General features: G+C 38.5%; 1 protein-coding gene across 6 annotated transcripts in view; it reads right to left on the minus strand.

Moving 5' to 3' along the window:
• Positions 1 to 14,658, minus strand: part of WDR93 (WD repeat domain 93) — a 20,236-nt gene continuing 5,578 nt past the window's right edge. For 2 of the 6 annotated variants that reach the window (XM_072148482.1, XM_072148481.1), the window contains exons 4-17: positions 14,590 to 14,654; positions 14,435 to 14,513; positions 13,959 to 14,074; positions 12,745 to 12,829; positions 11,903 to 12,086; positions 10,350 to 10,417; positions 9,389 to 9,475; positions 7,858 to 7,992; positions 7,578 to 7,773; positions 7,133 to 7,193; positions 6,329 to 6,385; positions 2,924 to 3,080; positions 567 to 729; positions 1 to 478 (exon numbers count right to left, since the gene is read on the minus strand). In XM_072148482.1, coding sequence (XP_072004583.1) covers positions 376 to 478; positions 567 to 729; positions 2,924 to 3,080; positions 6,329 to 6,385; positions 7,133 to 7,193; positions 7,578 to 7,773; positions 7,858 to 7,992; positions 9,389 to 9,475; positions 10,350 to 10,417; positions 11,903 to 12,086; positions 12,745 to 12,829; positions 13,959 to 14,074; positions 14,435 to 14,513; positions 14,590 to 14,654 — 1,556 coding nt within the window. In that variant the 3' untranslated portion in view covers positions 1 to 375. Of the gene's footprint in view, positions 479 to 566; positions 730 to 2,923; positions 3,081 to 6,328; positions 6,386 to 6,957; positions 7,059 to 7,132; positions 7,194 to 7,577; positions 7,774 to 7,857; positions 7,993 to 9,388; positions 9,476 to 10,349; positions 10,418 to 11,902; positions 12,087 to 12,744; positions 12,830 to 13,958; positions 14,075 to 14,434; positions 14,514 to 14,589; positions 14,655 to 14,658 lie in introns of those variants that run through there. The other 4 variants (XM_072148480.1, XM_072148483.1, XM_072148484.1 and 1 more) reach the window with 4 other exon arrangements.

The raw sequence follows: 14,658 nt of genomic DNA on the forward strand, positions 1-14,658 counted from the left end.
AAGGTTTCTAAGTCATTACAAACATTATCTGGTTCTTTTAACTCCCAGCAGTCAGTGGATACAGGACAGAATACGGATTTACACAAACTGCTAGAAGTAGGAAGAAAAGAGGTGGAAAAGAAGGACAAAGAAACATATTTTAATCATAAAGTATATTACAAAGTTTACTATTATCATCTGCACTATTGATTTATGCAAGTTCGTTGAAAGTTGACTTACACTACAAAGTATTGTTACTGTCCATAACAGGGTTTACTTTGTGCAAAAATTTTTGTGCAATGGCGGAATAATGTAACAGTCCAATATTAACTTTGTGCTTTTCTTTGCCGGGGGGTAGGGGGTGGGGATAGTGTTTTTCTTAGGTATTGTTCTCCATCATCTGCTCAGAGTGTTGCTCCTTGTAAAATCGGAGGCCTGTTTCCTGAGAAGTGACCAGGATTCTGCTATCTGCTTTCTCCTTTCCGGAAATGTCTGTAACCTAAGGAAAATTAAATGGCATAAAGATATGATCCCGGTTATACAAAGATATGTTAATTTATTGTATGTATGACAGTGGACGACCCTACCTCGTCTGAAACAACAACTTGCATCTGTCTTCCCAGTGTGAACTATGTGGAGGCAGGACGGCTGACTGCTGAGTCTTCACCATAGTCTCCAGACTGAATGCAAACAGAGTGCAGGAAGAATTATCAGTGGTCAAGTTTTCTCCAGTGACTCTGTTCTCATTTCCTACAAGATAAAGGTAGAGAATGGTAAATACAAAAAGGGGAGATCAGTCATAAAAACTTTATACACAATACAATGTGTACAACAAAAGAAACTTGGTCTCGTAAAATGTGACATGACTTAAAGGGGTATTCTCATCTGGGAATTTCCATTCAATTTCATTAATCTGCCATATATATACATTTCTTCAATTAGATATTATTAAAAAAATGTACCTGTGTGAAGATAATTTCTTATAAATGTAGTCATATGGTCCCTTAGAAACATAATGGTGTCCTTGGATACGACCACCTCTACTGGAGCAATTGCACAAAGAAACAAAGTTGTTGTATATAAAAAGGTCCAGGATTGACTGCAGGACCCACAGCTATCCTGTGTTAATGATCACTGAATCCAGGTGGTCAGGCAGGACACAATAGCGCATGTCTTGCCACCACTGCCAGAGTGTGGTGTGGCCGTATCCAAGGAGGCTATCTTGTTCTAAGGGACAGCATACTGCATTTGAGAAATTGCATTCAATTGAAGAATTGTTTACATATGGCAAATGAACTAAATTGAATGTGAATGCCCAGATGAGAAAATTGTACCAAAAATGCAACAGAATGCAAATAGAAGGTATGTGATTAGAGTAGACAGTCTATACCAGATTAATTATTCAGCGTCAGAGACTTTTATAAATCTGGCACGATTGAAGACCATCTAGAGTATAGTGACCACTACTTTGGTTTTGCTTACTTTCTACTGTCTAGCATTAAAGGGCATCTACTACCAGGATGAAGGATTGTAAACCAAGCACATGGACATATAGTACTGGTGTGTGCCCCCACTGGCAGGATCTGCTCTGCTCATTGCTTCTTATGGCCTAGTTGTTGTTGTTTTTTTTTTTTTTAAACCTTTTAAAATAATTCAAAAGAGCCTGAGGGGCTCCAGGTCCCATAGGTGTTAATGGAGCCTGGAGCCATCGGACTCATTTGCAAAATTCTTAGGAGCATAAGAAGCTTAAAGAAGAACGGATCCTGCCAGGGAGGGAGCACATAGCAGTATGATTGGATCCTTTATCCTGGTGGTAGATGCCCTTTAAAATACCTTTGATCAATGCACCCTACTAATTCTACAGAGGAATTGTGGGGATTCCCATCTTAGCTTTGGGTCCTAGTGATGATATATCCTATGGAGCTAAAATGCTATCTCTAGAGGAGGGCCCTGTTTGCCACGCATGCACGGATTTCATTTACTTATTAAGAAGTAAGACACACATCTTTTCTGCATTTATAGTATATATTAAAAATATATATAACTATATATATCACTATTATCATCTCCTCTGAATGCAGTATTTGGTTTCTGGGTTGGTATCTGTTGCTGTACGGTGGTATTTATAATTTCTGGGGTGGCATTTTGTGCTGCGCTGTGGCTGTTGGTGCATCTAATGTGCTGGTTACTGATGCGGCCACTTAAAGTTGAGAAGCATGACAGTATGGACCTTGGATCAAAAAAATGCTGCTCAGCCCTGGCCTAAATCAGGAGTCAGAGTTGACTTAGACTCCACAGCCCGGTATCCCCTTCAGCTGTAGTAAATATGTTTTTATGCTTCTGATTAACCTTTTCCACATATTTTAAGAATGAAGGAAAATACAGAAAAAGTTACATATTTTTAGTGTACATCCAGGATAATGGTTGTAATTATGAATCCTGAAGTGATGATCCCATATAAATATAACCTTCCCATCAGCCGCCATTGTGCTACATACATTTACATAAACATCCATTTTAACAAAATGACAATTTGTAGTAAATTATAGCTTTGCACTCTCTTCCCTACTAATACTGTCCACAGAAAATATCTTAGCACATAAAATGATATGAGATTGTGATTGTATAGACGGAGAAGCAGCGAGCATCAGTCTCTTAGGGATAGACGGAAATAGCTGAAAAGGTTTCATCTCATGAAAAATAAGGAAATCATTGCCTAAACTGTACAATGGATTGCACAGAGTACAATAAGAAGTCATTGTGAACGTGACATTAGATTGTTTAGGTTAATAAATACATTCTCTATAGTGAGTTTTTGCCTGAAGGTAATATGCCATGTGCCCGATCATAATCCTATATCTGAAGTGAATAAGAAATAATGGGAAAAATTGTAGCAGGTCCCAGTGGAGACATGAGCGCCACAGTGTTAGTGATCATTACCAACCTTTAAGAAAAAGACAGTGTTTCATTGCATCAAGAACATATACTGGCTGCCAGGGAAATGTTACTGTATAGGGCCACGGGAGACCAAAATGGCAAATTGGTTGTCGTTCAGCAACATCCAGAAGTTTTACCATCCCGTTACGGTAGAATAGAATCACCTACAAAACAACACAGAGAAAGTAGTGATAACCTGGAAATAACTGCTGATCCGACATACATCTGACTTCTCCGACCCATGTCGATCAGTAGAATAGGGGGACCCTCTACATTTGTATGAAGCAGCAGATGCACATGTATCCATCCAATTCTGTAGGACTATAGCCATGTGTTGTACGTGTCCCATAGAGATTAAATATAGTGAATTGGGGATGACTTGTTATTACTGGAATGCACCTTTAATTGTATTTTATTTATTTAAAGGGGTTTCCCAGGCTAAATATGTTCATAGCTTTTTCTGTTGGATTGTGGCAGCTCTGCTGGCTTACTGCACAGGGGCTTCTATTGTAGATAATGGAAGTTGCGGTTTCTCCTGCTCCTGTGCTGATCACGGGAGCTGGATCAGGTCTATTACTTTATTACAGTTTATTACTGCTTCTGCTACTCATTTCTTCATTGCTTGGCACTGAAGTAAAGTTATGCAGTGAATCAAGGAGCTAGCAGAGCTAGTGGTCATGTGATCATCAGCTCTGAAAGAGTTAAGCGGAGCAGTTGGGTCCATTCAGACAACTCTGCCCCAGACATTGGAAAAATATTCCCCAGGGGTCTTTTACGACCTCAAGGGGGGCATTTAAAGTAAAAAAAAAAACACACATAAAGTATTATAGGAAATCTACCATTTCTTTTTATACATTGTGAATCAAATATACCTTGAGGATGCTGTAGCTACACTGATGCAGAAACATATATTGTTTAATCTTGCTTGTCTTATTTATTGCACTGCTTTTATTGCATAGGATTTTATGGAGTAGCATGCAAACACTGTATTTCCTCTGTGAGGACAATAAAGTGAATAATAATAATAATAATAATAATAATAATAATAATAATAATATTATGAATCCCTGATCTGAATGATTTTTCTCAAAAAATAATAATAAAATTCAGGACCTTGGGAAAGCTGGGTTGAATACAGGCTGCTATTTATAAACACATTACATGGAGCTTCCTGAACTATCCAGACAGGACTGATCAACCTGAGCTTGATGACTCATATACAGCAGCTGGGGGATGATGCGATTGATTACTTCTGCCTGTCAGGGACATCAAAGTGATTACATCATTCTCTGAAGCAGTGCATATTTAATGTAAGAGGAGAACCAAGGCACAGGCGTGACAGAGCTTCATTGTCATAATTTTATAATTGTTTTTTTCAGCAAAACCACTCAGCTCAGGGATAAAACAAGATATGCATTCTCAAGGTATGTTTGGTTCACAATGCATGAAATCAAATGGTAGATTTCTTTTAACACCTTCGCGCACCAGGACAAACTATATTGTCCTTGTGCTGCGAGGGGTGTATGGAGAGCTGAGCTCTCTCCATACACAGGGGGTGTCAGCTGTATAATACAGCTGACGTCCACCTGTTACTGCCGCAGTCGGTGCTGGCAGTTAACTTACCATTAAATTGCCATCGTGGATCAGCGATCGGTTGCATTGGCAGCCTACAGTCTAATAGAGACCCATAGGTTGTGTAATTATTTCTAATAGCCAACAGATGGCAGGCTATTAGAAATCATCAGTAATATTGCTATATACTGCAATACAGCAGTATTGCAGTATATAGCATTAGCAATCGCACCCTGCAGGGTTAAAGTACCCTGGAGGGTCTGAAATAATGGTAAAAAAAAAAATTAAAACATTTTTAAAAAAATATGAAAAAATAGTTTAAAAAAAAAGTAAAAAAAAGTTTAAAATCACCCCCATTTCCCTAGATCACATACAAAAGTAAATAAAACCCCCACATATTAGCGCCAGAACATGGCAATATGAAGAATTTTTTTTGTATAGGTTTTTATTTTTGTAAATGAATGAAAACATTATAAAACCTATATGAATTTGGTGTCCCTGTGATCGCACCGACCCAATGAATAAAGGAGACGTGTCATTTGGGGCGCACAGTGAAAGCCGTAAAATCGAAGCCCACAACAAAAAAGGTGCAAATGTATTTTTTCGCCAATTTCCTTGAATTTGGAAAATTGTTTCCCGCTTCCCAGTACATGGCATGGAATATTAAATATCGTCACTATGAAGTGCATTCTGTTACGCAAAAAACAAGCCATCACAGAGCTCTTTACATGGAAATATTAAAAAATGTGTGGATTTTTAAATGTGAGGAGTGAAAAATTAAAACACAAAAATGAAAAAGGGCCTGGTCGTTGAGGGGTTAATAAATATTTTTAAATAAAAACATAAATATTATCAAATAAAAAAAACCCTCTACACTATAGTAGCCCTGTTGACCTGAAACTATACATATTTTATATTACATTGACCTATAAACACTAGGCGATTCACTTATAATGGTCATTTTAAATTAATGTGAAAATGAAAAAAATTTATACCGTATACTATACATTACAAAAACCTACCAAAAAAGATAAAAATGACAAAAAAAATTGTTTAACATTTGTTAATTCTAAATTAGCCTTATATGTAAAAAAAAATACTGTAAAAAAGGTAGCACACAAAAAAAAAAAAAATCCAAAAAGGTGTTAAAAATTCTGCCGTCAATAAAGCCTTTTCAAGACTGGTCATTAATAGGTTAAAGAATGGCTGGACCATCATGCAAGTCACTTTCCGTGTCACCCCTTCATCCTCACAGACCATAAGCTCTTGTGAGCAGGGCCCTCACTCCTATTGTGCCATAATTGTGTTATTAGTTGTAATTTCTTATTATAAGTATATATGCGCCCCATGATCTGTACAACGCTGAAGTATTTGCTGGCGCCATACAAATAGAGATTTATTATTTCATTATTATTACAGCTTTGTGTAACTAACCTAAACAACACCTAAGAAAAGCACATGAGTGAAATCCGGTTCATAGAAATCTCATTATACCGTTTAGTTAAAATTTAATTCATTTTATTTAATCATTACACTTATTTAAAAAAACACAGTATGACAATATGATCTATAAAATGCAAACAGAAGTTAAGTTCTCCTCTGGAGTTCCACTAAAGCGTCCACACTCCACAGAAACACAGGAATATATCAGAATTATTCAGAGATGTATTATAAAGTGCCAGTGCCCAATTATCCATACAGGAAATTTTATCACAAGAGATATTGTAAAGTGCCGGTGCAACAGTAGATAGTAGTACAGCCTAACATAAGTATGTGGCTACAGTTTAAGTATTATGTGCCCTTTACATATTATGTACGGAGATGGCAAAAACTGGCTTACCCATGTTTCGTTTAGTGTGGGCGCTGGTACCCCGACGCGCGTTTCGCGTTGCCGCTTCTTCAGAAAATAGAAAGGGGGAATTGGATGCATTTGGATGCATTTTTCTTAATGAATGTGTCTATCACAGGTTGGAAATACATTAGGGGTAGACATACATTGAACATTTATTTGGAATAATACATCATCCTCTGACTGTGCCTTAGGGTCTAAAGCATGGGTTATAGATTTTTCTATAGAAAGACATGCGTTATAGATTTGGGCTATACATTTAGGGCTAATTCACATGTCAGATTTTGGCAATGTAAAGGGTAAGAAAACGAGCGAGCAGTTGCCTATAGGAGACATCCTTATGACTAATTTAATTTTGTATATAAATCTAGAAAAATAAAATATGGAATAAGATTTTCATTATGGGCCTATAGATACGACCCAATATACACGCAAATAAATATTCTGTAAGGTAAAGATAGTGACATAGGGAAAGTTAAACATGATACCTGATACATAAAAATGTGGAGATGCACAAGGACATGACATTTAGATATTGATTGAAAAATAGACATAAATTACATGAAATTGAAAAACAGAAGAAACTGACATTCAAGCTTCCAACCAAGAAAGATATTTACCAATAATCATTGAAATGTGGGAGTTTACGTTTACAAGACCGGACCCTGCCAAATCCCATGTGAGATCCCAGCAAACATGAAATGAATACGGAGACTTCACTCTATGTAGAACATAGGAATAAACAACACATAGAAAATAAAGTAAAATCCTAGGCACAAAGATGATATAACTCACACCATGAGGAAGTGAGGAGACTGGGACCACTGCACTTATCAGATCATCTGTGGAGGCAGCGCTAGAAGAGGAAAAAAACTAAGTGTAATCTGATGTATTACCCATACACATATATATTATACACCCCCATTAATGTAGTTCAGATTAACTTAAATCACTGATGAAAGAACCTTCATTACCCACATAGGAAGATAATAGTAGGTCCCTATTCAGACCTTGAAATGCAAAGTACAATGTCATAATTTATTCTTCTACAAGGCAATTATAAAAATGAATGAGTATAAGCAACCAAACAATTACATATAGAGTAATCCAGTTATTAACAAACAGTAGGTATAAGGGTAAAAATGTGCGATAAATCCGGTCATTTGGAACATGTATGTATTGTGATAGACAATTACAGGAAATGGGTATTGTATTTATAGACCAAATCTATAAGTCTCACCTTTCATGGAGCAGAACGAGGCTCGACTCCTGTCCCCCAGCTGCAGTCACCAGGTACAGAGACCTATCAGTACACCACACCAGGACCTGGGCTCTAGGAACAGCTGGAGGATGTCCATTAGGTGTTATGTGATCCATGAAATAAAGACTACCTATAGATCTTCCTTCTGGCAGGACAACAACCCCTAACGGAAATCCTGAGAGAGAGGGAAGAGGTTTAAGATGAATAAGTACTAATAATAATCCATAAACGTGACCCCCCAATGCAGATATTTACCCACCAGAATGCTTCACGTCCCAAACTGTAAGCGTTTCATCTTCCAGACCAAAGGCAAAGTAAGTGGAGCAAGAGCTGACTGCTGAGGATGTTATAGGAGCGGCACAAGGCCATACTACGTCCGCTTTTATGTCTCCATCTGAAAAAGATACATCATCAAAGGAGTTTTCTCGTATGAGCTGATACATGGTATTTCATGTTCTAACCTACCTAATGGCGCATATTGCGACGGAGATACTAAGAGGCTCCAGCCGTGCTATAACCTGCACCAACAACCTTGTGCAGGCCATAGTTCTGGCATGTTAAACTGACAGGTTCCCTTTAAGCTATACATCAAAGGTACATGTCAGGTGTACTCACATTTACCTGTACTAACATATACCTGTAACATACTTTATGACACTATTGAGAACCTGTGTGATACAGTCCATGCATCGGCATCACACAGGAGGTCTAGTGAGAAAAGCGTGTCATTTTTAGGGGGAGGGTCACCAAATATCACCAGACCCAACTAAAGAGAGGGGTCTCAAGAATTTTCAGTAGCAAAAAGAAAAATAAATTAATTGTATATTAAATAAAAATTATATTTCAAAGAAATAGAAGGATATGTTGGAAAATATCTGTGTTGTGTGGCTGTGAAGCTACTCATGGGGGAATTGATTGTGTTTTAAACACAAACTTTAAAATTCTATCCCACCGTCGCTTACTGTCCTAGTAGATCTGTAAGTGATCTGCGCCAGGTCGGACCTGTTTAGATCTGGTGTGACCTAGCAGAGATTTTAGCTGTAGTCTATAGTAAATACAGCTGGGTGGGGCTTCACGCCCCCGCCCCACCCGAAGCGGGAAAGCCTCCAAACTGACGGCAAGGAGATTTTGGTGATGCCTTGTTTGCCAAAAACTGGTGGATAAGAAATTAGAAATCTCCCCCCAAAAATTTTAATGCAATTTAAAAGCCTCGTGCTGTTAACTGTGTCGTTTTCGGTGTGTACATTTAATGAATCCCAGCCGGTGGCAATTTCTGCTGGATGATGTGCAGTATCCAATTATTTAACATTAATCAAAATAGGTAATGTATGCAACCATATGGCCAAACATACATCAGTATCTCCCTGCAGGGGTGTGTCAGGAAAAACCCCTCACTTATTTCTCTTACAGAAACCTTAGTAGCTGCATATGTATGGATAACACTGGCATCAATCCACTTCTGATGAAGATAAAATAATATTATCGTGCAATTCGTAAGAGATTCAGATCGTGAGTCCAAATATCTGTCACAGAGGCAAGAATGTAGTAAACTGTAATATTAGCCAGACCCCTCCAATCTAATATCAGAGAAAACTGGACATCAATTGACACTTTTTCCTAAATTATGTTATGCTAAAAAATAATATTATGGGAACTTTATAATATGCACAATAATCTCAAAACAAAAAACATTTTATGGTTTCTTAATTATATTTTGCGAAATTATTTGAATTTTACTTGTACTTAAGATGTTGAACAAGCTGTTATTTATCACATTCTCCATGACTTACCTGTTTTGTCCTTTGTCTGCTTTCCCAGTAGGTACATGAGATGATTCTGGCAGGAATCCCAGTGCACTATTATAGCATTAGGTAATCCTACAGGAAGACAGAAAAGATCACCAGAATATTTCATTATCCCAAAGGTGGTGGCACCATCTAGTGGACAAACATGATACATTGTTGTGTATTATAGAATACTGAATAACCACAGAAAAGTATATAGAATTAATTTCAAGCCCCAAGGATGACAACCTAAAAAAAACTATTATATACATATATATGAAATATGCCAGTGTTGCTTCGTCCGAGGTACATCATTAGATTTATTGAGTTTATTCTGTGTTGCAAGTGGTGGATCTTTAGAACACTTGGAAGATTGAAAGCCTAATTACTAAGAACAGTTAACCATTTCATCACTTTCTTTTACACCACTGTTCTGTATGGTTCCTATTATCATTTTTCTTTTACACCACTGTTCTGTATGGTTCCTATTATCATTGTACTATAATACATTGAAGTTTGCTACTGTAATGTTTAGAGTAAGGTATGAATACTTGTCTAACCCACTGTATATGTAATATGTAGGACAGAAGCACATAGCAACCCAACACCTTGATTGTCTTTTATGTCCTTAATATTTTTTTATATTTCATTCATGTACAGGGTGATCTAAATTTTTACTAGGTATCAATGCTGATGAAGGACAGAACACACTCAGGAAGTGTCATGAGGACTTAGTATTAGCAGAACACTTCAGGCCTGTAACCTCAAACATTGACAATGCACATAGAAATAAGTTATTAACCCTTATATTGTTGTAATGTGCTCTATATTTCTGCTATGAGCCATAGAGATGCTTATATAATTTGACATAAAACACTGTATCAAATAGAAAAGTGTATCTCCTTGACCATTTACCCTATGCTCCCAGATACATAACCAGAGAGATGTAATATAATATTACACTTACCTGTATTCATCTGATCCGAATTACTGTGCATCACTTTATTATACTGGAGAAAATGAAACATGGTATTCCTAATTAAAGAAAATGTTGTCAGTGTCATCTAGTACACGCAGAATTTTTAGATTTATTCTAATAAATGAATAAAAAAGTAGCAGTGATGTATCTGCCAATTAGCGTATGGTTAAAACAAAGTTAAAAAGTCCATATAATTGATGTTATTCATAAATACTCAAAATTAATCTAGTATGAAATTACTGAGAAATAAGAAATCAACCAGTGATGTTATAATACTGATAGTCTGATGTAACAGAGCAGAACATTCTGTCCAATGCTTATTATAGGATCCCGGAGTACCGAAGTCAATAGAAAAAATTCCTGCCATAAGAGGACATCAGTATAAGTCTGAATACTCGTCATCTTATAAATAATAGGGGGCATTTATTAGATATTATTATTAGGATTTATACTCCAGAAAACTGGCATAGAAGCCCTAACATAATTGGGATGCCTTGCGGACCACCAGGCAATGTGATTATTATGGCTTTTACGCCAGCTCCACACCAAGGGGGCATAGGGCAGCGTAAAGGGCGCACAGCCAGTTTGCAGGCTGACACATATTTCTATATCAGGCATAGGCACAAGCACTGGCGTATGATAAGTCTCACCCCAGTAAATCCCACTGCTGTGGCAGTTATCAAGGGTGTCTGAAACTAAGCTTTATTGTTAATCCTGGTTCTTATGAGAATCCAACATTTTTAAAATCCTATAGTCACAGAGACCAAACAAAATTTGTCTGGAGTTGCAATAGTAAAATATACAGTTCCGACTTACATACAAATTCAACTTAATAACAATCCTACAGAACCTATCTTGTATGTAACCTGGGGACTGCCTGTACTGCTGACTGTTCTTACTGCCGGTGATCTCTGTAATACCTTCAAGTGTGATGATCTGACCCTTGGGAAGTGCTAACTGTCTCTATTTTCTATTTTTTAACAATAAGCACAAATCTAGAGTTTCAGTGGTATGGTCCCTAAGTGCCCACGTACAACATAAAAGTCAGTAGATGGTGTAAATAAAGAAACCCTGTGACACTCACTAGATCAGCAGCAGCGGGCAGGGGAGTCAGAAGGCAGGGTGTCAGCTGAGACTGAGAACTATGGGGCTTACTTACTAAGGGTCCCGCAGCCGCATATCCATCGGGTTTTCAGACTTATCGGGGATCGCGCCGCCGAGATCGGCAATCCGGGGGCAAGACATTGGGCGATCCGACGGATTCGGACTGAGTGTGGGATTTAACATTTAAATTGTGTCGCAAGAAATACACTTACATGCACCAGGAAGAAGAAGGTGAACTCCGGCGGAACTGAGCGGGGAAGCGACACATGCAGGAAACCAGGCTTAGTGAATCCAGTCCATGATCATTGGACAACATACAGTGGGGATCGCGACAGGCCCGGGTAAGTAAATGTGCCCCTATATGTTGCTCCTAAGCCATTGGTTTGGAAAGACTAATATAGTAGATAGTCCCCTAACCAGCTAGGCATATCCATTACCTTGACATCCGTCCATCTTCTGAGCTTGGCACGTCTAACCTCAGATACTTCTCAAACATCCCCATAAATATTGCATCTTGTTGATCCCACTGTTGGGAGTTGATCAGGTGATTCTGTCCAGTGCCAAACACACTGCTGTCTTCATTCTTCTGAACAGCCTCCTGCACATTTCTGAAGATGCTTCCTATGTGACAAAAGGAGATCATTGACTAATTAACTTATAATTGATAGACTGCTGAAACCAGCCTGGAAAAAGTCACAAGTCAAAGGGAATGGACTGGTCTGCACCAGTACTGGGTCTCCGCCATTTCCATAGACTAGAGCAATTCTAAGAGGCCAGAGCTTCTTGCTGTATCTGGCACAACCTGTGGGGTGGGGATAACATAAAGATAATGATGGGTTGGGGATGTAAGTGATAGGTTATTGCATTTCCTACATGGAATATATTGGGGCAGATTTACTTACCCGGTCCATTCGCGATCCAGCGGCGCTTTCTCTGCGGTGGATTCGGGTCTTACGGCGATTCACTAAGGTAGTTCCTCCACCGTCCACCAGATGTCGCTGCTGCGCTGAAGTTTCCCGAGGCGCGCTGGAATGCCCTGAAATTCACTGGCCTATACCTGGTGAAGGTAAGTGCAAGTTTCGCGACACTTTTTTTTTTTTTAATGCGGCGGTTTTTCCGAATCCGTCGGGTTTTCGTTCGGCGACGCTCCCCCGATTTCCGTTGCGTGCACCAAAATCCCGGGGCAATACAGGGAAAATCGACGCAAATCGGAAATATTTGGGTAACACGTCGGGAAACCGTGAATCGGGCCCTTAGTAAATGACCCCCATTATGTTACCTCCAAGTGGTCTAGGTGGTCTAAGTCTCATCAGAAGCGTTGGCAGGGTTATCTTTGGGTCAGTCATAGTTGGCACACTAGATGTCTGTAATATGGAAATAAATCTTCATTATCATGCATATAAAGTACAGTCCATTGGAAGCACAACACAGTAACTGAGCTGGACTAAACAAAGCCTATATTAAAAGCACATGTACCGGGCTAGAACACTGCAGGCTTGTAAACAAGTACCAAGGCCAAATTGGCATTTCTTAAAAGCGTCATTGAATGGATCTCTCAAAGCCTGAAAGTCAGTAATGGACTATTTGACAAGCACATGTTCTGTATATAACAAGTCAATACAGGCGTTCAATTGCCCTTATAGACATCTTATTTTTCTAAATGCCTTTATAGTGCACAGCCAGTCACCCGTAGCAGTGCCCCCACCACCCAGAGCCAGCCACAGCCTCACTTCACAGTTTTAGGACTTACATTGTTTTATGAAGTAAACAACAAACTAATTGGTTGCACCACTAGCCTCAGGCCATGTTCAGGCATAATACATTTGATAGAGTACAGTACATTACAGGCAGTCCCTGGGTTATGCACATGAATTTGTATGTAAGTGGAAACTGTATATTTTATGACTGTAGTTCCAGAAATTTTTTTGCCTCAGTGACAATTGGAGTTTAAAAATTGCTGTAATGGGACCAAGGATTATCAATAAATTTTCATTACAGACACATTACAGCTGATCATTGCAGCCTGGGTAAAGTATCCAGAGAGCTTCACCAGAGGTCACAGTGGGTAGAGGGGTCAGTCTTTAACTAGGGGTGGTCTGTAAGTCATGTGCACATGTTATGTTGTTATTGGGTTTTTAAAAAAAACTCAAATCTATCAAGTCCAACCATTTTATATATAAACCCAAGTTGATCCAGAGGATTTCTAAAAGATTTGACATCATGCCGCGTATGTGATCCCATAATTCATAAGAGTTCATTTCTCAGAGGTGTCCCAGAATCCACCACATTATACCATATGTACAATTAATTATTATATGGGAATCCGTGAAAGTGGCATATGTCACACAAGAGAAATGTCATGCAATATGCCCAATTTACACGTGACCAAAAGGTCCCAACGTTAACAAGACTATCCATTATGAATTTAAGTTTCTAAAAATAACAATTCCAGAACCATTTAGGTTAACTAAAAAAAAAAAATCTCTCCTTTACCTGGATATCAGATGTGGGCGCGACTAGTGTGGGCAGAGCAGCCTGAGAAGATTCCAACTCCTTTGACCAGATTTCCTTGGGTAACTTATATACCTCCAGACAAGTATCTTCAACACCTGCGATACACATGTTGTAAATCTGATATTTTAGCACATGACTAGACTATAATTTATATATATAGGTTAAATATCAGCAGTGGACAGACAGCAAGATAGCAATATGAGTGTAGGATTACAATCCACTGAAATTGGTAGTGGTATGGACACATACTTTTTCATTGGAGGGCTGTTTAAAATAGAGGAATTTATATGTACCTCTGTCTGCAGCAGCTCCCATCACTGTTGCAGTGGTGACATTACATCAACAGCACCACCAAACATCACTGAAGCCAGGGACAGGCTGTATACAAATAAAGACCCAGTGTAGTAGGACAAAAGAGGTGAAAAATGGCAAATCATCCTTCACATTGTTCCCACCTTCTAAAAGAATGGCAGCATAATCTCCTCCTTGGGACAGCTGAAAGTTGATGCAGTTGGTCCTCTTACTTATATCTTCCTGTGAAGAAAGCATGACACTTACACTGGTCATATAAGATCTCCCCAGAGGTCACATAAAGAGAAACAGTTCATACCGGCTCATTGAAGGTCTTCAGAAAACTGAGGTTTTCATCAGAAAAATAAAATAGACGCGCAATACCTGA

Source organism: Engystomops pustulosus, chromosome 4 (genome assembly GCF_040894005.1).
Source record: "Engystomops pustulosus chromosome 4, aEngPut4.maternal, whole genome shotgun sequence".
NCBI classification, from domain to species: Eukaryota; Metazoa; Chordata; class Amphibia; order Anura; family Leptodactylidae; genus Engystomops; species Engystomops pustulosus.